The sequence below is a fragment of the Protopterus annectens genome, chromosome 3.part0, assembly GCF_019279795.1.
Source record: "Protopterus annectens isolate FY-2018-M chromosome 3.part0, PAN1.0, whole genome shotgun sequence".
In the NCBI taxonomy this organism is placed as follows: Eukaryota; Metazoa; Chordata; order Ceratodontiformes; family Protopteridae; genus Protopterus; species Protopterus annectens.
In genome coordinates this window covers 1,869,692,666-1,869,719,853 of record NC_056731.1, presented here as the reverse complement: position 1 = coordinate 1,869,719,853, position 27,188 = coordinate 1,869,692,666, and the positions used below count along the sequence as shown (strand labels likewise).

The following is a 27,188-nucleotide window of genomic DNA, read 5'->3' as shown; positions in this document are numbered from 1 at the left end:
GCTTTTCCCAGTTAAGGGTCGCCACAATGGATTACCTATCTGCTCATGACTGGCAGTGGAGTTGTACGGTGTCAAGTCTCCAGCCCACTGCCCAACCTTCCGCAGAAGGCATACACACACACACACACACACACACACACACACACACACACACACACACACACACACACACACACACACACACACACACACACATGCCTAGGGCCAATTTAGAGTGTCTAATCCACCTAGAGCATGTCTTTGGGATGTGGGAGGAAACAGGAGCTCCTGGAGGAAACCCACGCGACCACAGGGAGGACTTGCAGACTCCGCACAGAAGGCACCCCAGCTGAGGATCTAACCGGAGAACCTCTTGTTGTGAGGTGGCAACACTAATCGCTGCACCACCGCGGCCACCCCCAAGGTAGAACATACAGTAAAAATAACAAAATGATTACAGGTTACACACAGTTTACAGGCTCCAGTTGAGCAAGCAGGTAATATAATCATATATTTTTAAAACAGTGTTGACAAATTGACTATACACTATCTATGAATGAATGAAGAGTTTACTGTGGCAAATCTAGCAGTATGTTTTTGAAACTGAGAGGAAAACCTGAGTAATCCAAACACAAATTTAGTACTGAAGAAGCTCCTGGCTTGGAAACCGCTATACCTTTTCAGTAAGTTTGTTCTTCTCCATCTTCACAATAAACGTTCTGAGCACTTATTTCAGTGCTGGCATTCTTTTGTAAGATCACTATTTGTGCTGGGTTTGGTATTTGAATTATTCTGATTTTTTTCTGTGCACACAATGATTCAAGCGTGCCTTACACTGGATTTTGCTAGGAAACCTGAATGCCCACAGTAAACCCACACTTGAAGTGACTGCTGAGTTACATTACTGACGCCCCTCCTCAGATTCTCACAGAGTGAAACATTTAGAGGAAGCATAACTCTAATCTGCTTTGTTGCTGTTACTGTTGGAGATTTACATGAGCTGTCTAGGGCCAGAAACTATACTTCATTTCTGAGTGAAAATCATGGTATAATGAAACGGAGCACTTTGTTTTTCCCAGACTTCTAGTTTAAGAGCTATTTAAGAATGGGTAATTTTGATGTTAACACATGATTTTCAGATTTTAGCCAAGATTCTTTTTTGTATGGAAACTTTTATCAATCAGTATACAACAATCACATATATATATCAGGGCAGCAATACTCTAGCATATTTTTATCTAGTGGCCAAATTAAGAATATGATTTCACCACAGCATTTTGTATAACTGAAATTAGGGTAGGACAGATAAAGACCAACCATCTTGTACTCTCATATAGGCACTGGATCATCCCCCAAACTACCAGACTGTTATCTAAAAGTAAGATAAAGATCAAATGGAAGATTATTGTATGCATGTCAGAAAACAAAAATATTCCATGTCAATGAGGGATCCATCTTAGAGCAGTATTAACCTTGAGTGCTATTGGTGAGAGCACAGTTCTTGGCATAATTCACAGCTGATTAGAACAGATCTCATAAGGAATCATACCCACCACTGCTGCTTTCTGTTACATGCTAGTAAAAAAAAACAAAACTATGTCAGAGCTAAGTACACTGATAACATCCTTTGTTCAGCCTTCTGTAATTTAATAGTAAGCAATATACTAAAAATGATGATGCTGACAAGGAAAGTCCATTACTTGCCAAATGATAGTCATGTGGCCTTCACTAGCCCACATGTTAAAAAGATTATAGAATAACTAACCCACTTACAATAAATAAAAATAATAAAACTACAAAATGGCAACTGAAAATCCGTTAGAACATAGCTCCTGGTGCCACAGCACAAAGCCTACAAGGGAGGGGTGTTCAATTAACAGGCCACTGGAGGGATTTTCCCTTAACAGGCCACTGGAAGGGTTTTCCATTAACAAGCTACTGAAGGGGTTTTCCATAAACAGGATACTGAAAGAGTTTTCCATTAACAGGCCACTGAAGGGGTTTTCCATTAACAGACCACTGAAGGGGTTTTCCATTAACAGGCTACTGAAGGGGTTTTCCATAAACAGGATACTGAAAGAGTTTTCCATTAACAGGCCACTGAAGGGGTTTTCCATTAACAGGCCACTGAAAGAGTTTTCCATTAACAGGCCACTGAAGGGGTTTTCCATTAACAGGCCACTGAAGGGGTTTTCCATTAACAGGCTACTGAAAGGGTTTTCCATTAACAGGCCACTGGAGGGGTTTCCATTAGCAGATCACTGAACTTGTTCTCTGTCTGGCAACAAAACGATACAAATTTTATTCAATGTTGTCCTTTCCAACAATAAGGCTAGAAACATGGCTGCAATACCTTAGCCATTACACAGTTCTCAAGTTGATCCTTAAACTAATTTTTCTCACTTTTTTCAATGATCCTTCCAGTAAGATAATGTGGAAATAAAGTTTTACTTGGGTTACAAAATATATACATAGTAGAAGTTCATTAGGGAAGAAACCCTTTGAAAAGGTGCATTATATGGTAAAATAAAACACAAGACAAGAGCTATGTGGTCTCTTTACTGTCTAAGACCTAGATCCCCAGCTGAAAATAACTCTGGAGCAACATAATGCATACAAGCATCGCTTATAGAGAATTAAATTCATTGCAATATACCACCTGGAATGATGCCTATTATTAAATTATGGCAGGTTTTCATAAATAACTACTGCCATATGGATAGATAGATAGATAGATAGATAGATAGATAGATAGATAGATAGATAGACAGACAGACAGATAGATATATAGATAGATAGATAGATAGATAGATAGATAGATAGATAGATAGATAGATAGATAGATAGATAGATAGATGAAGAGGCTCTGTATTGAAATGACAGCACTCAAAATGCTGAGTGCCGATAAGTCAAAAAAAAAAAAAAAGACCAAAGACACTTGAGAAGAACAAATTTCAAAAATCGTTCTTCCCCTTTAAACTTCTTTTTGCATGGAGGGCTTGCCCTCCCTGCACCTCCCCCCGCCTACACCCAACAAACTTATATATACCAACTCCAAGATCGCCATACCTCTGAGGAAAGGGAATATTCTAAGAAATGGCATCTTGGACTTAGCTTTTGACCATTCAGTCTCCATATTTTGGGACTTACTATAGTGGGCCCCAACATTTCAAATGGTTATCAGATAAAGATACATATATATGTATGTATATATATATATATATATATATATATATATATATATATATATATATATATATATATATAGTAGATAAACTGGCTTTGAGTCACTCTACAATAAAGATAATGTAGATAAAGTTATGATTTTCTTTGGCTCTATACTTAGTCCTTTTTGCGATTCCTGTTCTTTGATAGTCTGTAGAATAAGGGCACTAAACCATTCCGTCCTCCAGCTGTGTTTTTGGATCCTATCAATGTCCATATGGTTTCCTTCTTTTTTCTTTTTATTTATTTTATTTTTTATTTAACATTTGTTAACCGGGGAAGTCCGACTTGGAACAAAGCCAATTTTCAGCAGAGGCCCAGGGAGGAAGGCTCCAGACTTCTTCTGTTACAGTTCTTCTCTAATGTGTGGTGGTGACATTTGCATCAGGCAGACCTAAGCTGGTGCCATGCAGACCAGTTATATAGACACTGGCCTAGGCCTTAGGAGCTGGTGGGGTACGTCCAGTTGTACTGTTATCAAATTTAAGAAGCAGAGTACTCCCAGGAGCATTTCTGATGGACAAAAGCATATACTAGGGTAGGGGAAGTTGTAGCACAATAAATCCAGAAACCATGGTAAATGATTAGTTATGCTTGTGACTGACAAAACATGTGATAACCATCCTACATTAACAAAAGCTACTGCTTGTTATAAATGACAAAATAGTTAAACTACAAACATTGTAATGCATGTTCATTTAATATGTATCAATTATTGTTATTAAGATTGCTATTAAGATTTACTTGGAGCTTTTCTCCCTGGGCCTCCACTGAAAAGAGGTCTTGCATGGTGCAGTTGGACTATCCTGGTAAACAAACACAGTAATTAAATAAATATATACATACATTTGTCAGAGGAGTTGCAACATTGTAACATTGTTTCAGTGCAGCTATTGATTATACCTAAGTGAGAGAGAAACTGTAACGACAGAGACTTGCCCAGATTTTTACATTAAGTAATAAAAGTATGATGGACTTGAACAGGATGTGGGACATCTGGGGCTGAGATCTATAGTGGCTACAACTGTATACCTAGCACTAAACAAGTCCTAATTACTTACTTTTACTTTTCCACAGGGTACTGGCTGCCTGATTATAAGCTTGCAGCATCATGGGCGACAGGCGTGCACATAACTGTTATGTATAGACACTTACAGAGTTTAATGGTATTACTGGATCACCATGCTAATGTGAACAGCCATCCAAATGGAAAAACACCATTGCATGTTGCCTGTGTGATGGGCAGTGTTGACTGTATAACCCTGCTTCTAAATCATGGAGCTAAAATAAACAGCTTTTCCTTGAGTGGACATGCACCTTTACATTTTTGCACAACAAAGGAGATGTTACCTTGTGCAAAACTACTCTTAAGCAGAGGTAAGTACTTTGTTTGTTTGGTGAATACAGTTTTCATTTTGTTCTGAAAGAATTCACAGAATGTTTTAACTTAAAATGATTGTTTTCTGTTTGGTTTGCATTTAGATACTCAGAATAACCTACCAAATCTTTGGAGGTTCCTAAGACAGAAGAAAAATTGATTTTGTACATCTTTTAAAGAAGGGTCACTAGAAATTATCTTTTTAAAGCAACTTTTTTTTCATTATACAATATAATACTAGAATCACAAGTGACATCACTACGCTACACAGTGCACGACAAGTCATAATATTTTGTGTCACATTCCAAGCAACAGCCTTCAGTTGATTGTGTGTACTCCATAGATATTCCCAGGCAAGCTTAGATGTAACATTTATGTGTGTCCTGGTTCTGCCATGGAGCCTTCTCCTAGTAGGCTATTTGAGAGTTACCCAAGGGGCATTGACACAAAGTGCCCAAACCACCTCAGCTGACTATTCTCAAACAAAGTATCAGTGGCTGTAGTCTGAGATCCTCCTGGGATGCAGATCTTCTCAATCTTTTGACAATGACCTCAGCTACATTGTTAAGGAATCATTGACAATGACCTCAGTGACATTGTTAAGGAATCACATTTCTGCTGCTTGAATTCATGATGTCCTTTCAAAGTTCATGACCAGAGGTGGAACAGGAGAACTTCGTACATTTCTCATTTTGCCACCACGGTCCAGTATAACATCTGCATTACTGATGATCCCTTTTACCTTCATCATGAGCAAAACCTCAAGAAAATTAAACTTCTCTGCCTTTATGCCTGTGTTGGTGACACAGAGGGATGAAGCCCTGACTACGCCCCCCCCCAGCAGTGGCTCAAGCACTTGACAATGCAGACAAAGGGGGGTGGTTGCACCCATATTAGGGGGAATGGCTGATGGGACAATCTGGTTATGTCCACTGCTTCACTAGATGACTAGCCTCAGCCAGTGAATGGAGGAGGCATCATGAGTTGGACTGGACAACAGGCAGGCATGGGCATGTCCATCTAAGCTACCCATGGTAACCCTTGTCAGATGCATGTGGAGGAGTATGCATACACATGGCATAAAGATGTATGTAGTCCTTGTGGTGATGAAAGTGTCCACATCACCACCAGGGGTATAGTTAGGTTAGAAAATAAATAATATTGTTATTGTTGGAATGCCTGTGACAGCACCTAATTTGTACCTCGATGACAGTACCCACCAAATGGCTCTTACCCAAGGGGATCTGGTGGGATACCCACTTCCCTCTGGAATTAATGACCTCAAATCTAATTGGGCAGTGGGCAGGAGGAAAAAATACACAATAAAATAACTTCTTCATCTGAGGCAGATGATCCCCTCAGCTATAGAGTGCATATCACTATTTTTATGAGGCAGAATGACCACAAATGTTGAGGTGCTGATTTCCATTCCAGCTACTTCACATTTAGTAGCAAACTGTAACACTACATGCTAGAGATCATGATTGCATGGGAGTGAGAAGACACCAGAATGCAACTTTCAAATCCATAAACCAAATGTCCCCCAGATCTTAATTGTGCCTTGATATCCCCTTCATGAAATTCACAAACAGGAGGGGAAACAAAACAATCCTTTAGAAAAGTTTCAAAGCTGTGACCAGCTATTCTTGTGCCCTGTGCTATCCCCAAGTCTTGTGCCTCACTCAGCTTTAAATTGAGCAAAAAAAAAAAAAGGCAATTCATACCTGAGGACCAAAAAAAGTATTTCTACTTTGCAACTGCAAACTGCTTGCTGCTTTTATAGTAAGCGCCTTGCTACAACTTATACCATACACTAAGTCCTGAATGCAAAATCAGTATCAGCCCTCACTTCTGTACCAGTAATGCAGAAATGAATGCTAGTACTACATTAGTAACCAATCAGAATTTGTCACTGCACCCCTTAACTCCTTGCACCCAGGGAGGCTACTTCCTTCATGTCACTCTAGCTATACTTCTGCGGAGTTTTGAACCCACATCCTGAGGTAAGCAGCTTCATAATGAGAATGTGTTCGCAGTTTGCACTACCCTAATACATGGACCAAATGGCACCTGGCAGTGGTCATAAGACCCCCTACTGTCGTAGAGCTTCCCCTAAGATATTCCAGAGTGCACAATCATATGTCTTCTTGAAGTGTACAAAACACTTATATATGGCATTAACTAACTTCCATGACTACCTCCAATATTTGTGTATGGACAAAAGTTGATCTACTATTACATAAGCAGGATAGAATCTGCATTCCTGTTCTTGAATCATTCACTCTCTGCTGTATAAGACAGCAAAATGTATTGACAGTCAGCAACATGTTTTGTAGGTAAGGAGATGCAGAACAAGCCTAGACATCGAATGGGGCAGTGGTCCCTAAGTTGGATACAACTGAGATTTGGTAGTAAAATATGACACAGATTAATATCAGTGGACCTATTTAATTAAATTTCTCTACAACCAGGTATATAAAGCCTTCAGGGTGATGTTTTCATAGGGAAAAATCTGGAAAGGGCAGACTAGAGACAGACCAAGTCTATGTGATTCATGTTAATATCTCTTTGTGCATTCAGGTTAAAAGACCCACCACAGCTGACATCTTCCCTCTGACATTAAACAGCAACACAGTCAGTGGCTGACTCATTAGTGGTACTAGAGGTTCATCTTTCTAGAGAAATCCTCCCAACAGCCTAAATGCTTCTTGGTGTTTTATATGGCCAGGACATTCATGTTGCTGCCTCATTACTGCGTCTGCTGTTTCTGGTCATGTTGTCTTTGCTGTTGATATGGATATCTCAGCAAATGTATTCAGAAAATTCTTCCAATATGACATAAGGAATGCCAAGGAGAATATGATATCTCCTTGACTGCAATTCTTTTTTTTTTTTATTAGAAATCCTGGCCACATGTGACCCAACAAGGGTGAAACAAGGCTATATTTAGAGGAATTTTACTTACTGGCCTGGCTGCATTATCAAATACATGTACATCATTGTCAGAATCACAGACATGAAAGGATAATATTAGCTTTCATTTGAGACTCAAACCCGACCTCCAGCATATCATACTGATGTTACTACCACTGGATAGATAGGGATTTGAGTTTTCCCCTGAACAGCTTTATCCATTCAACTAAGAAACCTTCAGAATGGAAGGTAATCAAGGTCAAATACACACACACACACACACACACACACACACACACACACACACACACACACACACACACACACACACACACACACACACACACACAAAAACAGATAAATTGCTCAGCTTAAGCACTGCCAAAATCATAGAAATTTACATCACTGTGTATTCAAGAGCAAGTATGCTAAAACATTTGCATTTTTTTCAGGGGAGAACTTACATATCGCCTACGAAGCCTTGTTAAAGGGAGGATTGAAAATATATTTGTTCATTGATTGCCTGTCTTGTCAGGGTTCTTGCTGGTGAGGGCCTATATGCATCTTCTGTGGGACTTTTTGCTCAGTTGTCTGACTCTTATTTAGTAGCTACCTCTGACTTAAATGTACACCAGGCTTTTTTTTAATAATTTAAGTATGTGGCAGTATAGCTACATTCTGTGTTTATGTTATAGAGATGAAACAAACAAGTTTAAAGTAGATTTTTTTTAGAAACAGGGCATGCAGTTTATTAATCTGAGTATATTATTAAAGATGTGTGTTATTGTCTAAGAGCCACTCTTTTAAAGCATTTTGCTTTTTTTTTAGTGGGAATGTGTATTTCTTACTTTCTCTGAAATTTCAGATACATAGCCAGTACTAGTGGCTTGGAAGGTTGCAACCTTGAAGATCAAAAAGGCTGTGGGTTCTATTCCCACAGCTGGCGGTTGGATTAATTTTTGCACTGTTGACACTACAGTGCAACATTAGGTGGTTATCACATTCTTGCGGTGCTATATTTCAGGTGAGATGTTAAACCAGACCCCATTTGCCTGAGCTGGTAGCAGCCTAGGTGAACGTTAGGGACCCCATGGCACTAATCAGAAAAAAGGAGCAGGAGAAATCCTTATTGTTCCAGCTGAATTTCCCTTTGTCTGTACACATGCACCTCAGGTCTCCCCTAAATAGGCTGCAAACCTAACACGACTAACCAGACAAAGGAAAGTAAGTACATAAATAAATAAAATATTTTTAAAGATGATTATCTATTTTTGTCAAAGTCTCTGTATCTGCTATGGGACTTTTTTACTGTATTCTTAAACTTTATTTGGTACATGCCCCTGAGTTAAACATACCTCTTAATTTTTATAAGCTGTCTTTTACATTATAGCTGGATTCTCTACTTATGCTATACCGATGAACCCAAACAAGGATTAAACATATCTGTAGTTAGTGGAGTCTACCTTACTGATTTGAGTGCAGTATCAAAGACTTGTACGTCATTGTGCATTCAACACACAACTTGTTTATTTAACTACTTATCTTTTTCAGTGGAAATTGGCATATCGCCCATTATGTCTTGACAAAGAGATGCTTGTAAATATTTTTAAAGATGTTTCTCTGTTTTGCCAGGTTCTCTGTAGTTGGTTCTTATTATGCAGCTTCTGTTGGACATTTTTACTGTTTTGTTTAAACTTTATTTGCTACCTACCCCTAGCTTAATTTTTTTTAAATTTTTATTTTATTTATTTAAATTTGTTGACCGGGAGCATCCGACTGGACATAGATCCATTTTCAGCGGAGGCCCGGGGAGAAAAGCTCCACAGTAAAATAAACAGACAGTAGTTACATTGGATTACATAGCGATTAACAATTTAACATAGCAATTACTTACAACATATTTACAGATGAACAACATAGTACATCAGTAGACAACTAGAATCTTTATCTGTGAAGTACATAACAGACATTAACAAATGTTACAATGAGAAGTTCCTGCTGTATAATAAGTACTAGGCTTATGAGCATCTGAGCTTGCTATAATCAAGGTAGTTAGTGGAGTGGAAAGAAAGGTAGTGGTTGGATGGGGTGGATGATATTAGAGTGGGAGTTGCAAGGGCATAGCCAGCATGTTTTTAGGTGCGCTTTTAGTAAAATTTTGAAGTGGGTGCATGATGGTACGGAGGAAATTGTGGGTGGGAGTGAGTTCCATAATTTGGCTATGGCACAAGAGAATAGTGCTTCACCAGCAGAGTTATTGGCTTTAGTGATCTGCAAGTGATTTTTGTTGCTGGATCTTAGTGGTCTGGTGGTGCGATAGAGTTGAAGTAGATTCTGGAGGGATGGGACATTTAGTGGATGGTTTGCTAGTTTGTGGGCAAGTGAGAATTGATACCACTAAAGGAGGTGAGGGAGTTCAAGCCAGCCCAGTTCAGCAAGTGAGAGACAGTGGTGACTACGGTAGGATGCCCCTGTGGCGAATTTGGCGATTTTGTTGTAGCAGGTCTCTAGCTTGTTTAGATCACATTGCCTTAGGTTGGTATATATTGGAGAGGCATAAAATAGGGTGGAGATAAGGTGGGAATTTGCTATTGAAATCTTTGCTGCTTTGGTGAGAAATTGCTTATTTCTGTATAACGCTCCTAGTTTTTGTGGACTTTTTATGGTCATGGATATGTGAATGTCAAATTTTAGTTTATTGTCTATTTCCACTCCTAGCAATTTGGTGTGTTCAGTTGGGTATATAGTGGTGTTGTCTTTGCTGTGATGTTAAAGTGAGAGTTGTTTTGAGTATGTTTGGTGGGTTGGAAGATGAGTAGTTTAGTTTTGTTTGGGTTGAGTATTAATTGGGCATCGGATAACCATGTTTCAACAGAGGAAAAGGCTTCCTGTGTGACTTTTGCAGTTTTGGTAGGGACTGGGCTGAGCAGATGATGGTTGAGTCATCTGCGTATTGTATGAGTGTGCCATGTTTGGTGGTAGAGGCTAGATTATTGGTGTAAACAGAGAAGAGTAGGGGTCCAAGGATGGATCCTTGGGAACCCCTATGGAGACAGGTAGTTGGGGAGATATGTCATTCTGCCATACAACGGATTGTTGGCGGTCAGACAGGTAACTCTGAAACCAGTTGGTGACTGATTGTGAGAAGGATAGGTTATTGATGACAGAGATAAGTTGTTTGTGTGGGACCATGTCAAATGCTTTAGATAGGTCTAGGAAAGTAGCAGAGGAGAGATAGCCATTGTTTTTATGCTGAAGGATAGTGTTAGTAAAGGAGAGTAAGGCAGTGGTGGTGCTATGGTTTGGTCGGAAACCATGCTGAGTACTGGAAAGGAGGTTGTTAGTAAGGAGGTAATCTGAGACCTGAGAGTGTATGCATCTCTCTAGTATTTTGGAGAGTGGAGAGAGAATAGCTATGGGGCGGTAATTGATTAGTTCTGCGGAGGGTCCGCCTTTGTGGAGGGGAATTATATGTGATACTTTCCACAGTGTGGGAACGTAACTTTCTGACAGAGATCGGTTAATCAAGATGGATGCTGGGTAGGCCAGAGCATCAGCTGTGATTTGTAGGTATTCACTTGGGAGGTTGTTTGCTGCTAATTTGGTGGGTTTAATTTAGTTAAGAGTTGTTTTATGTTGGAGGTAGGTACAGGAGAAAAAGAGAAGGCAGTGGGGAGATTACTAGTTGAAGGTGTGGGTTGGAGGGGAGGGGGGTTATGTTGTTGAGCTAGTGATAGTATGGTTTGGGTGAAGTGTGTGTTGAATGAGGTAGCAATATTTTCTGAGGAGTGAGGGATGTTAGGAGGAGGGGTACTGACTTTACCTGGGTGGAGGATGGAGTTTATGGAGGACCAGAATTGTTTGGGGCTGTGTTGTGAGGAGTCTAGGGCAGACTGGTAGTACTGGAATTTGTCCTGTTTTATTAGCTTTTTGACTCTATTGCGTAGTTCTAGGAATTTCTGTCTAGCTGGGGGGGTTTTGGTTTTGCGCCAGTGCTCCCAGGATTTATCCCTGTTTTTCATTTCTGACTTAGTGGTTTTCTGTAGCCATGGGGAGGGTTGTGCTTTGGTTCTGGAAAATCTTATGGGGGCAAGGTAATTAAGGATGCTCAGGAAGGTAGTATTAAAAAATTCAACTGCGTCATCTAGACTGAGGTACTTTAGAGGATGCCAGTTACATTCTTTGAGGGATGAGATGAATGTGAGTGGGTTAAAGTTTAGTTTTTTACGTATTTGATGGTAGATGACAGGTTTAGCTTGGTATAGGTATTTTTTGAGTAGGAATGTTGGGGAGTGATCACTGAGGCTATCTGATAAGCAGCCTGTTATATATGACTGGGGGCTCTTACTGACTAGTATCCAGTCCAGGGTAGTGTGCTTGCTGGAGTTTTTATTTATCCTGGTTGGCGACTGGACTAGTTGGGTGAAGCCATGAAGGTTTACATAATGTGCATCACACCTTTCACAAGCTAATTGGTATGCTACCGTATTTCCCCGAAAATAAGACTGGGTCTTATACTTTTTCCCCTGCCGAAATACGCATTAGAGCTTATTATCAGGGGATGGCTTATTCACCCCCCCCCCGTACAACAATCTACATTTATTCATGTACAAAAATCAACATTTATTCATGAACACAAATTAAAATTTATTCGTGTACACAAATTGAAATTTATTTGGTACTTTTCCGTTACTGGGCAACAGTTCTAGGTAATGCATTAACAGTTGCGTGAGAATTCTACATAAACAGTGCAACAGACATTTCAACTTTAGAATATCTACACATTGACTTTCACAATATTTCATGCTTAACAGAAAGTGCAGAAAAATCTCAATACATGTGTATTGGAGGAGGGGAATAAAACAGGTGAATAACTGCCACTTTTTGAGTGGTGACGCTTTCTTTATTGCTTACCCAAACCATAAGAGAAGAATGATGGAAAGTCATAAAACTGAAGTCTGGGAACTAGTGGCCTTACTTTGTAATTACCCCTTGATAATGAAATGTTACCTTAATGCAATAAGTAAAAAAAACTGACAAGAGCTAGCTGGCAGCTGAAAGCAGAAGCAATTCATTTTGTTGCCCCAATAATGGAAAAGTTATTGAAATACAGTCATGTCATCTTCTTCTGGAACATTGTCTTAAATCTCCAACTCCCGAATTCCGGCCTGAATTTCTTGCAACTCCATTTCCTGTAAAACCAATGGCCCAATCTGTCATGCCTAGCAATAGAATTCTCCTTAAATGAGCACTGCTTGTCCATGTCGCCTGCTCGTAGTGCATTGGCAATACAGCTGTCAGTGATTTTATTCCATGAATTCTTCACCCAAGTCACGACCTCTTGCAGGCTAGGCTTCACCAAGTTTCCGTGCTGATTTCTCTCCAATCTATTTTCAATGTAGTCATTGAGTTCCATGTGCAAATGGTCCTTGAATGGCTTGTTTATTGCAATATCAAGAGTCTGGAGATAGGCAGTCATTCCTGTGAGAATCATTATTTGATCTAGTCTCCTCCATGCTAGGAATGTCTTTGGTTCTTTAGCGCGGTGAGTGCTGGGTGAATCCCAGACTAGCAGACCTCTTTCGCCACCTCGCAAAACAAGTGGCAGCATTACATTGACCCACTTCCTTATAACTGCTTGCGTGCACCAGACTTTTCCAGCTTCAAGAATGTAAATGCATGAAAAACATTCAATCTTACCTTTCTTGCCCTTACTAATGATTAGAGATGGGGGTTTCTTTCCATCTAGGTGAATTGCCAAAATAGAGGTAACACATGCACTTTCGTAACCAGTGGAGGGAATGTAGATTGATGAGGCACCCCTTTGATCAACTGTTGTTTGAAATCCTTGGCCCATAAACACTGCAGTTTCATCCATAGCAATCATGTTGGAGAGTTGGTATTTAGAAAAGTCGATGCCACCAACAAAGGACTTGAATGCAAGTGCATGTTTAACAATGTCAGTATCTTCCAGCTTGAACAGTGTTGTTTAACTTCTTAGAGACAGTTTATATCGCTGAAGGAAGCCATCCAGCCAATGTTGTGATGCTTTGAATTCTTCTCGGGATATTTCTAACTGTGGTGCCATTGCAAGGGCAAATGCTTGAACATCAGCCCTGTGCACAACCAAAGCCTTTGCTCTCCTGTTAGTAATCTATTCACAGATGATGTATTCCAGTTCAGGAAATAATGGTTGCCGACCTGATCCACACTTCTACTTCTTAGCATTTCCCTCGTCCATCTGTTGACTGAGGTTATCGTACGCTGCTCACCATTTTCAGACCATTCGGAGATCCAACTTCTTCTCTTTGCAGAAAGCCATCAGATTCTTTCCCCGGGAGTCCTTCATGATTCCTTTCTTGTACTCGATGGAATAGCTCTTTCTTTTTGCACTCATCTTGTCTGGGGGGGGGGGGTTAACTGAAGACTTACGAGACAGGAGTGGCAACAAAAATGGCGACAGTTAAGAAGACAAAACCACACCCGTTTGTTATCAAGTGCACATGTTTTATGTGCGTTGTCTGTACTTTGACCAATCAAAGTACAATTACCGGTGTTTATGGGCCAAGGATCTCAAACATCAAGTGTGAGTGAGGATTAGGGTTACAGTAAGAATTGTGGAAGACTCCCGGGGAAAGAATCTTATGACTTTCTGCAAAGAGAAGGAGCTGGGTGCCCGAATGGCCCGAAAATGGCGAGCAGAGTACAATAACCTCAGTCAACAGGTGTCAATAATATTATTATTTTATAATTCAACACGTCCATTGTGTGATGTTGACAATCTTAACTAGGCCTTATTTTTGGGATAGGGCTTATATCATGACCACCCTGGAAAACCATGCTAGGCCTTATTCTTTGGTTAGGTCTTATTTATGGAGAAATACAGTATATAGACAGAAGCTTCTCTTAGGTTGGTGAGTCCATCTAAGGGTAAAACATAATTATAGCTAATGGATCCTAGTTTATTGAGTTAAGTGCTTCATTAATACCTGCGCATTGCAACATGTTTATATTTGGGGTAACACTGTGTATCTCTCATAATATATTGATAAAGACAAGTTTGAAAATGTTTCTGTAAATATAGTTAACTATGGTGAAGCTTGAAATGGTAATATTCATACATCAGTCCTAAAGGGATTATGAAAGACTAAACTGCCCTCTGATTACCAAACAAATAAGGAACCACTTAACCTAACTAAGATACAACTTAATATAGATAAGAAAAACTTCTATCAGAACCCCCAAACTACACAAAACAAAATTCCTAAAAAAATTTTAGCAGAGTGTCAACCAAATCCTGCACCCTGGAAACCCTTCTACTCCCAACCCATGCCCTAATAATGCCTCACAAGAGACTGCATCCACCTTTAACTCCAACTTTATTGACTCATTTAGCAAACTCATACAAACCTCTAACTTCACTGATCCCTGTAATACTTTCATTCATACTCAGTTTATTGACTCCTTCTCATTAAAACCATCTCCTACAAATTACAGTAAAAATCTTCTCTTCGAACTAAAACCTTGCACTCCTTCAGCAGACAACCTACCTCCACTCTGTCTTAAGGCTGCTGCACACTCTGTTGCTTATCCTACTCCAATACTCATTAACCTCTCAATAAAGGAATCCACTGTTCCCTCACTATGCAAACAATTTTATACTATACCCCTTCACAACAGTGGAAACTCTACCAACCTTGCCAACTATCACCCTAAACAAATCCTTGACTATTTTATCAACCAAAATCTACTCTCTCCCACACAACATGACTTCTGACCACACTATACCACCACGACAGCCCTCATTTCCTTTGTAAACTCTATCTCCCAGGCCAGAGACAATAACAAGCTAGTCTCCTGTCTCCTTCTTGATCTCTCCAAAGCTTTCAGTACTGTCTCTCACACTATTCTTATTTCTAAACTCTCGCAACTCAGTCTTTCTTCTCCTATCATCTCATGATTTTAAAGCTGCCTGTCCAATAGACAAACTGTTAAATGGCTCTCCTCCCTCTCCAGATGGGAGTCCCTCAAGGATCAATACTTGGTCCTTTACTTTTCAATATTTCCATAAATCAGTCTTACACTTCCTGCCCACAGTCATTCCTACTACAGTATGCAGATGACTCCACAGTCATCACCACCTCCGATACCCTCCCTGACCTATATACCCTTCACAAAAGTCTTTCAACCTTATTGAAACATAACTCTTAAATAACCAACTCATACTCAACCCCCAAAAAACTAAACTTCTACTTTTCCTCCCCAAATCACTGTCCCAACACAAACCTACATTTACCATTACATCATTAAACAATACTATCATTAAGGCTGAAACCCATACCAAGCTTCTAGGTGTAATTATAGATGACCAACTAAAGTTTGATCTATACATATTCCACTGTATCAAGAAAACCCATCAATAACTGGGTCTATTGTACAGAAACAAAAAGTTCCTAACTACTGAGTCTCGTCAGACACGTGCCCATGCTTATCTCCTTCCTAACCTTCTCTACAGTTCTCAAATGCTTACTAACTTACATTCTAATCTCCTCACAAAATCTGAATCCACCTACAATAAAGTAGCTAGACTTACATGTAACAACCCACCAAAATCAGATCACTGTATTGCTCTTAAGTCCTTAAACTGGTTAGAATTCTCTCACATTCTGCAACTTTCGCAGCTTACCTTCATTCTTTCCATTGTGCACAAACCCTCCTCCTGCCCCAACATTTCCTCTTTAGTCTCCTTATAGACCCCCCTTACTCTTAGAAGCTCTGATCAGTATTACCTAGAAAGCTACAAACCTAAGAGCTCTTTTGGCCAAAAAATTGTACAGGTATTTTCCAGCCCTCTCATGGAACAAACTTCCCTTGTCACATCGTCAAATAAACCAAACAGACATCTTCAAAAAAGCTCTAAAAGATTACCTGTATACTAGCTGGTCACATCATTGTAAATATCCTAAGTGAACCCACTTCCCTTTTCCATGATCCTACTGTCACTCTATTCTTAACATGCCTCTATAAACTTTCTTTCATTTCATCCTATTTGCTTCGTCTTAGCCCCACTCTCCCTCAATTCTCTTCCACTATATCCTTTACCAAACCTCTCCACTATCTGTTTAATGTTACCTTTTCTTCCCATTATTATTCACCTAACTTTCCTTTTACTCTGCCTTCCCCTAACCTACCTCCCCCTAACCTTATATCCATGCCTTTATCTAATTCTTATAGCCCCCTTCATTACTATCTACCAACAGCTTTCACTCCCTGCTTACTATCTAAAGAATACAGCTAATATTGCTTCTTGAACCTCTGGTTCTACCAAAAATCGATGAATGCAATACTTCGTTCTGCAAGTCTACATATAGTTTTAATGCTTTCTACACTAGTATTCTACTAGCCAATGTGACTCGTATATTATTGTATTTTATAGGATTTTTCCTTCGTATAGTCTTCATGTATTCTTGTATTGCACCTTCTGATGTAATGAATAGTTTTACTGTGGAGCTTTTCTCCCCAGGCCTCTGCTGAAAAAGGGCTTTGGCTCAGTCGGACTATCCCAGTTAACAAATGGCAAATAAATAAATAAAACTGCAAGGCAATGTTACACATGTAGGTTGCTGCTGCTACATGCAGACTTATGCAGCTACTGGAACATGTCACATGACTAAATATATATACTATGTCACCCTCACTTTACTGGGCATGAGCAAACCTTGTTAGCCATTGTTATCTAATACTTTATGGTGGCTCTAATTGAGGAGTCAGGCAAAGCCTTAACAGTGTCTGATCAAGTAAAAATTGTCAGATTCTGTTATACTCTCACAGAAAATGAGGCATATGGAAATTAATTTCTATATACCATCTAAAATTTCTAGTTTAAAGCATGGTCTGTGAAGTGTTGAAAATTTTATTGAATTATTTTAATTCCTCAGAGATGATACCAGATCAAATTTGAGGCTTTCTGCCAAGTTAGGGGTGGAGTGAAACAAATGGTACATTTTCTCTGCCTTTTATAGAGCCAAATCTTTGAAGTTAGACTGTGTCCTGGAAAAATAAGTGCTTCAGCAAGAGTCAACCATAGGAACAATTATCAAGGGGTCTTCTTCTGGGAATGCATGGGCTACTGAAGCAAGTAAGCTGAACAGAAAGAGGGGTCCTCCTGCCATTTCTCTTGCAACAAAATATTGTGTATAATGTCTTTAAAAGAAGGGTCCATCTGGAGAGGTACTAGCAGATCTTTACCATTTTCTATCATCTTTATCAAACGAGATTTCTTTATAAGGGTTTCAATGATACCCTGGGATAACAACTTGAAAAAAAAGGATGATGTACCTCACATGGCACTCACAGGTCCTATGCAGTCCATATCAAAGCCCTGTCCATGTACTCGGTCTCCTACAGACTGCTGCACAGCAATCTATGCCTAGCATACTAGGCATCCTCTGATCCTACACTGATGGATTTGTTATGCATCTGCAAAACAAACACCATAATAAATATCGGTTCTACAGACCGAAATCTCACCTGCAACATAAACAGAACATGTTGGAGGGACAGGTATGTGTCTCAAAGATTACCCCTCCTATGAAACTGGCTTCCCATCCATGTGAAGCAAAACTCATCCCTAACCCTACTCACGTGTAACTTGGATCAGCTGGAGGATTGCAAATTTATGCCTGGTTGGGGACCTATGTCTGTAATAGATAGGGTCAGCCAGTGAATACTTGATGTGTACAAGCCTAATATCATAACCATAAACTTCCTTGGGGTACTAACGCATGTCAGCAACATTTGGGTAAATTTGGGGTAAGCTTGGCTAGGCTTAAAATGACTCTTGGGCTGACAGCCTAGTAATCATCTATGAATGCATGTGTAGGATTATTTCCTTTTCTTCTAAAAATACATATATTTTATTTTAGAGACATCAAACAAAGTGTCTTGAAAGCTACACACTTGTGAAAGGAGTCATAGCAGAAAATGATCAAACCATCAGAAATCAAATTATCACTAATGAGCTAATATCACTAATACAACTGATCTGATCACACAGCCAAATAATCACACCTCAGCTCAAGGGGACTACAAGACAAGAACCCTGTACTTTGATCATACACTGCATGCAATTCCCAGAGATCCTACACCTGTACAAATGGCAGCAAACATTAACGTATGATACTCTTAAAAAGGACAGCAGAACACTTTTTAAAACTTAATTTTTCTGACGTAACAAATCCTTATTTGCAACTGGAATTCACTATGACAGATAAGTTTTACAGGAACTTCATTCCCTTGTACCGCATTTTGGCTGGATTCTTCCTCTGACAACCAGTATGGCACACACACATACATGCACATATCTATCCGCCTATCTATCTATCTATCTATCTATCTATCTATCTATCTATCTATCTATCTATCTATCTATCTATCCATTTCTCTGCCTACTTTCCCACCTATCCATCTATTACTCTATCTATATTACATATTAACTCATTTGTCACGCAGTCTGGGAATACAAGCAACAAGACACAAAACTGCTCAGCACGTTTCATTGTGCATTACTCTGTCACTTAATAAAATGACAATGTGAAAGACGTCAGTCCCAATAGATTTAGCTGTGATAAAACCATATACTCCCATCTAAAGCAGCTTCAGTTTGATAATGGATCACAGTTTACATTGCAAAACTTTAAAATCTTCAAGAGCAAAATTTCTTTTCAGCACCCCTCTCATGTAGCTAATTAAATTCTGCTAGCAGGAATTACACAAAATTTTAATACACAGTGAGAGTTGTTTGTCTAGACTAGAGAACATTTTATTTTGCATTCAGAAATGCTATGCAGATAACCAGAGTTGAAGCACCTGTCTTATTATTTCTAAAAAGAAATTCAACTCCATGACTGGACTTATTGAAGACTGATATCTGCAGATAGATTATTCTAAGTAACTTTTAATAATGTATGACAGATAAATTATTCTAGGTAACTTTTAATAATGTATGACAGGCCATTAGAAAACTATGGCACTAGTGGTTATGTTTTGGTGGTACACTATTAAAATGATTGGTATATACATATATATATATATATATATATATATATATACATATATATATATATATATATATATATATATATATATATATATATATATATATATATATATATATATATATATATATATATATATATATATATATATATATATATATATATACACACACACACACACACACACACACACACACACACGGCATCTAAACCACTCTAACTGAATGAAGCCTGTGGTGTTTTGAAGTTCATCTGTCAGCACCAAACCACTACTCTGATCATTTACTTTAGGACATTATGGCTGTGAATTGTCCCATCCCCTATGAATATCTTGCAAAGAGAAAGCAAGGTTTTCTTACATCATTTTCCAACTTCTGACAAGCAATGACCTCACTGTAATTCAAACAAGACTTACTAAACTCTGAACTGATGACATCCAATATCCATAATGCTGATTGATCCACTGTCATCTATGTTTGTAATGATCAATTTACAGAAGTTGTATTTCTTGAGCTGAAGCATATGGTAGCAGGTGAATCTAAGTTAATAAGACAGTGTTAACCAAAGACAGTTTCTGTGATTTAATATTTTGGCAGTTCTCTTGCAAATGCAGTAAATGTCATCCTGTTTACTCCACTTCTTTTTATTACTTATTTGTGTGTCATGCCTAGTCTGAGCTTTCTTTAGTGAACATTGACTCCAGCTCAATTGCCAGTTTGTTCAAGTCTCCCTTGTTCCTAATATTCCAATATACTAATTGTTTAATGTTGATAAGTGTAAAAACAAGAAAGCAGCTGCACTGAAAATAACTAATAGTGCCTTGACAGAAGGTTTATACTTCTAATGCTAAGTCTGGTTTATTTAAGAAAATGTAGTCACACAAAAAGTATAGTTGTGTAAGTAAACTTACCATAATAATAGATGTTCAAATGAACACCGCTGCAGTAGCCTTAGCTATGTGGGTTATAACCTGTATAGGATATAACAACCAGCCAGATTCTAAAGCTTCAGAGCACCTTCCAGAGGCTCAAACCATCAGTCAGCTCAAGCTGATGTGACTAAAATGACAGGTTTGTGGGACAAGTCCTTCAGAGCTTTTATGCCAACATAGACAGGGATGCTGAACCCTGAAAGGGCAATGCTAGGAAAAACAAAACGTAAATGTCCGCACCCTGGCATACGCAACACACCAAAAAAAAAAAACAAAGGGGGTGGAGGGTGGCTACTGCAGCAGTTATCCTTCAGATATCTACTGTTATGGTACATTTACTTACACAACTGTACTGTGTTCATTATATTGGTCACTGCTGTGGTAACCTTGGCCTTATGACTAGATTATCTTAGCTTACGACATCTGGGAGGTGGAAGGAAAGTGTCTGGGAGCCCCTGGAAATTGGTCCTTACAAAGCCTGATATAGACCTAGAAAAGGAATAAAGCTTATCGTGCTTTGTAAAAGTATGCACAGAGGACCAAGTTGTAGATTCTAGATACTTCTAGAATCCAACCCTTTCCAAAAAGCCATAGATGAAGTCAAGGCCTTGGCAGAGTGGGCCTTGACCCAGCCCTGGAACAGTTTCTTTCTTCTTACCGTCACAAGAAATTAACAATTGATCTCAAAATCTGAAAGATTCCATCAAGATAGTACCTTCCTCCTCATTTTAGGTTCAGCAAAGAAAACAGGGAGATAGAGAGTTTGGCTTAAGGTAAACTCAGATACTATTTTAGGCATAAAAGAAAATTAGTTCTCAAAGAAACCTTGTCTCTGTGCAAAGTGGGATAAGGGTGACTTACCATGATAGCTTGATACCCTTCTTGCAGAGGTCAGCATTCAGCAAAACTGTTGTCCATGTTAAGAAACTCAGATCAACCAGGTTAGCTTCTCTAACACAAAATTAAGATCCCAGTGAAGAGCCACCATTTTTCATAGGTTCAAACAAGGCTAACTGCCCTTGCAGGCCTAGCCAATTATCCCTTGTGAGACTCAAACCCTGCACCTTGTATTTGTAAGGTATACACCTTAACCATTAGGCCACCATCCTAACCATCTTTGAAGCCTCTTATGCAAAACCCCTTTTAAAAATATTTTGACATGAGAATGGAGGAGGATCCAGGGGCAGACATGCTGAAATGGACCTAATAAACAAGGAATGGCCCTAATAAACAAAGATATAGGGAATCTCTAAACTCTGGATCCCACACAGTTTGGTTTTGTGAAGGGTAGATCATGCCTGCTCAACTTGGTCGATGTCTTTGAGTCAGTCACCAGAGCTGTGGATGAAGGCAAGGTGGTTCATACAGCCTACCTTGAACTGGCCAAGGCCTTTGATACCATTCCCCACTCAGGAATCATAGAAAAACTCACTAAGCTAGGCATCGACCCCTATATCACTAGGTGGGTTGCAAACTGGCTCACAGATAGAATCCACAGTGTGAAAGTAGCTGAGTCCAAGTCAGACTGCCGACCAGTCACGAGTGGAGTCCTACAGGGTTTGGTCATGGGTCCTCTCCTGTTTGGTATCTACTTCTCTGAAGTCCAGGCCAACACAAAGGGACTCTGGCTTTCAGAGTTTTCAGACAATTGCAAGTTGGGAGCTATTATTAACTCCCCAAGTGATGTTGACATCCTACCGAAAGACCTCACTAAGACTAATGACTGATGTCAAAACCATGGCCTTAAGCTCAATGCCAAAAAATGTGTCGTCAACCCATTTGGGAAAAACCCAGTTCCCATGAATTACCACATCAATGGTAGTCCACTGAACACAGAAGGCATTATAAGAGATCTGGGAACACAGGTTGACAGCAACCTCTCTTATGACCACCACATTGCCACTGTGGTCAGAAAGTCCTTCTATGTGGCACATCTCATTACTAAGGGTTTTGCATCCAGGAAGATAGAGGTCATTGCCTTCCTCTACTCTTCCTTCATTAGGCCAATCATCAAGTACAATGCCCCATTTGGCATGTACCTCACTAGACACCTGCAACAATTGGAGAGGCTGCAAAAGAAACTCACAAAAGGGATCCTAGGCCTTAAACACTTGTCATATATGGACAGACTCAAAAAACTCCAACTATTCTCTGTCTCATATTGCCTACTTAGAGGCGATCTCTGCATGACTTACAAAGCCATGTCTGACCCAGCTCTGTTAGAAATGCTACATCTAAAGAAATCCCAATCCATCCACACCACATGTTCCAGAGACCTCAACCTCATTACCACAATCAACAGAACGTGCTGGAGGGACAGGTTCATAACCTAGAAACTACCCATGCTATGGAACAGACATCCCATACATGTCAAGCAGAGTACCTCACTGGCCCTCTTCAAGGGAAATCTTGATGAGTGGATGCGAAATAGAAAATTCACCTCAGGGATCACTTCAGTGGCTTTACTCGACAGAGGCACTGGGAACTAAGGTCAGGTGGCACGATGCCAGGGTAATCCTATGGGCTAGGCTTGTAAAGGCTCCAGGGCCATTAGCCTAGTACACACCTATTAACCTATGAACCTATGAAATGGCTGGCAAATTAACCTTGATGGAGAAGTAAGAAAAGCCATAGGATAGTAACTCACTCAATTATTGTAAAACCAGAGAACAACTAGCTATGAATGGTTGCTGGTTATCTTCTTGGCACCAACCGGAAACCTTTTCAATTTAATAATATACAGTTTTCTAGTGGCGGACCTTCTTGTTTCCATTGGTACCTGCTGCACATCCTCAGTAAACAGGTGCCTACAGGGAATTAAGGCTCCATCATCCAGGCAGTCAACTGAAGTTGATTGGGGATGGGGTGTATCAAACACCCTTGGTCTTTTCTGAGCAGATCCACTCTGTGAAGAAGCTTGTGATAACAGCCCCTGGCCATTTCCAAAAGAAAGGAGAACCTTGGTTGCCTGGACCAGAAGTGTGTCACCTCAATGATCTTGGGGGATTCTTTCTGAATCTTCAGAAGTACCCTAGATACCAGCGGAAAATGAGGAAAAGCATACAGGAACATTTCTGTCCAAGGAAAAGAAAAGGCATCTGCCTTCTAGGACTTCTAGCATGGAATCTTGGAGCAGAATCTTGTCAGCAGATTGTTCAGAAAGAAGGCAAATAGGTCTACTCGAGGATTTCCCAACAGATGGATCAAATCTTGGAAGACCCCCTGATCTAATTTCCATTCATGTAGGTTTGCACTGGTCCTGTTCTGCTTGCCTGCTGCAAAGTTTTGCTCTGATAGAATGCAGAACACCTGTAGATTAAGACTGTGTTGAGAAGCTATGTCCCAAGCTAACATGGCTAGTCTGCAAAGGGGGTATGACCTGGTTCCCCCTTGCTTGTTGATGTACCACATAACTGCAATATTGTCTGTAACAACCTGAGGAGGTCTTGGGAACCAAAGATGATTCACACAGTTGAATGCCTTGAATGGGGCAAGAATCCTTTTTATATATATGTGCTTGCGTCTGTCGTTGATCTCCCACAAACCTTTCACTTTTATCTCTCTCTTGAAACTGCTCCCCAAACAAAGTCTGAGGCATCTGTGGTGACTGACTGCTTTGGAACAAGGAGGGAGAAAGAGAGATCCAGATTTAAGGATATTTACTGTCTCTACAAAGTGATTTCTCTTCTGACAAACTCCAGTACTGAGATTTGAAAAGGCATAGGATATTGCTGCTGGGACCAAAGAGACTTCAGATACCATTGTATCTCATGTGGAGTCTTGCCAAAGGTATTGCAATAATCATAGATGCCATGAGATCCAAAATCTTGAGGCATTCCCTCTAAGTGACCAAAGTCTGAGGGGAAAACCTTAGAAAACAGATCCAGATAAAGAACTACTTTTCCTGTGGAAGAAAATCTCTTTGAACTGAGCTGTCTAGTAGATGCCCCAGGAACACAATACTGTGTGATGTAGCCAAAAAAGACATTTGAATATCCTCTTGGAATTCCAGCCTGTGTAAGAGATCTCTCACCCAAGTGAGAGATTCCTGACACTGAGAAAGACTCTGCAAAGCTACACACGTCATCTAAATATAAAAAAAATGTTTATACCCTACAGGCTGAAATGAGCTATAACTGGGACTAGGAACTTTGTGAACACTCTTGGAGCAATAGATGGCCCATGAGGGTAAGGCAGAGAAATGATAATGCGATCCTGACACACAAACCTTTAAGAAACACCTAAAGTCTGGATGAATAGGGATATGATAAGCATCTTTTAAATCTAGTGTTACCAGAAAACTTGAATGAGGAAGCTGTGAACTGACATCATATTGAATTTGGGTATGATCACAAACAGGTTTAGGAAAGAAAGATGAAGAACTGGTCTCCAAGTGCTTTCTTTCTTTGTTTGGCACTAAACATCCTTGAATAAAAAAACATTTCCTGCCTTGTGCTTTTTTTTTACTTCCAGATGCATCAAGTGCTTTATATAGTACATGTGGCTGCTATCCTCTAGTCATGCAAGTTTTATATTAAGTTTATATATATATATATATATATATATATATATATATATATATATATATATATATAATTCTATAAAATAATTAATAATTACATTACCAGTGCCGGTGCAATGAACCTATGCATCCCAGTCTGAGACTTTCGAAGAAAATAAACAGGTTGTAATTACTCTTATGTCCTAGCACATATAAACAGCTAATGCATATTTTCTTATCAATTGCAAACAAAAATATATTTCAGTTATATAGAATACTAAATATTTGCTTGTCTTGAGTCATCTGTGAGTTATCGAGAATGCCAGGCACCTGCTTCTCATGCAGAGTTCACATACAGATGATGACTCAAGTTACAAGGATATCCTTACTCATACACAATTTAAAATAAAGCAACAGCATTAGGTAAAGAATTTACAGTGACTAAAATGGCATTGTGACTACATCTCCTGTGCTTTTTTACCCTTCTACTTGCACAAATAAAGGTTTTGAAGCTAAAAATGGTTGCAGCACATTTACCCCCAGAACCTACCAGATGAGAAACTAAGCAGGCCATTATTTCTTTCCAAGCATTTCTTCAGGTAACTGGCTTGTCGCTCTTGCTGTTCAGTCACGCATTCTAATATTTTGTTTTTGGATGCTGTACAATTCAACTTAACACTAGTTCAGCTGTGTCATTTTAATTGCTCAAGAGAGATACAGACAGACATTTTGTTTTTCCTACCCTGAAGACAACGTATAAAGCATGTTCTAGTGTTTATATTAATTTGTGACTGAGATACAGCTCATTACATTTCTGAGATAGAATATCAAATAATACTTTTCCATGCAAATATCAGCTAATACTCTACAAAAATTAGCTGCAAAGGACATGAAATACATCTCACTCTCTCTCATAAGTGGGACCTGACCAACCCAGTAGACACTCAGAGTGCAACAACTCAGTTGAAAAGTGAACAATCAAGTGCCCACCTGCAAAAAAATCTGTAAATCTGACTTGATTTATTCAGGGACTAATTGAAATGTACAAACAGAATTCCTAGAAAGCATGGCTATGTGACAATAACAATTACTACCTTATTTTACAAGGTGGTATGAATACCACAAATGTTCAAAAAGGTTAATCTCTGGATGTCTTTAAAGATGACTCGTCCAATCCCCAAAGCTTGTGTATGGCTGCCTATTCCACCATGCATGAACCTGCCGCCTCTGTTAGTGTTGCTGTCACGTGTCATTGTGTCCCACCACACCTGTGCAAATGGTGAAGACTGCATAACACGTACTATGCTATCTATCCGTGAAGATGTTTACAAGCCTAGCTATACATTTTCATGAGGTTTTTAACCCTCATATTTTAAGTACAAATATTCCAGAGATAAGAACATTTACATGTTACCCCTGTCCATCATGGATAAGGGTGTAGGGTTAATGTTAACATATATTAACTTATAAGGCTTGACTGGAGACTTAATACTGGGCAAGGGATTGCCCAGTTATAAGTGACTGCACAAATCCACTCTGTTTGTACATATACACATGTTGAAACAGCCAGAAAAAAGGTGGTAAGTGGAGAAGATGTTGGGTGCGTGGGTTATCTACCGATAAGACATGCTTGCTTCACAGTTCTTGCCCCCAGCTTCTGTTCTCTGCTTGCCCTAGTAACACAGTAACTGCTGCAGCAGTGTTCAGGCTGTTTAGTTGTTTACTCTTTAACAAAGCATCATACAAAGACCAGTGTGGTGGGGCTTTGATATTTATTTTCCCATGCTTCTGTGATCTCATGCAGAAAATTCTGTCCTAAAACAGTGATGAGACAAAAATACACGGAGACTTGTTTTGTTCTTGGGATTAGTACCCCAACATCCAGCGTCCTTCTCCATTCTAGTTTTCAAGTAGGTTGCAAATATTAATATATGAAAATTAAGATATACTAGCCAGGGTTATTCACAAAGGCAATGTCCATGTTGCTGGCAAAGCACAAATGGGTCAGACAATAGGAATTGGAGTTGGCATAATGGATAATTTGTTTACCTTACAGACATAAGGCAGAGAGTTTGATTCTCACCCCTGAGAAGCATGGCTAGGCTTAAAAAGGCTCCCTGAGGTCATTAACCTAATAATTATCTATGAACCACTGTAAAAACTTAAGGTTGCTTTTTAACTTTGTGGCTCGGTGTATTAATGCAG

The 27,188-nt window shown here is 39.4% G+C and overlaps 1 protein-coding gene across 2 annotated transcripts in view; it reads left to right on the top strand.

Annotated features, from left to right (window-relative positions):
* Positions 1–27,188, top strand: part of ASB4 (ankyrin repeat and SOCS box containing 4) — a 209,524-nt gene that overhangs the window by 12,740 nt on the left and 169,596 nt on the right. For both annotated transcript variants that reach the window (XM_044065934.1, XM_044065935.1), the window contains exon 2: positions 4,282–4,581. In XM_044065934.1, the coding sequence (XP_043921869.1) occupies positions 4,282–4,581 (300 nt within the window). The remainder of the gene's footprint in view (positions 1–4,281; positions 4,582–27,188) is intronic.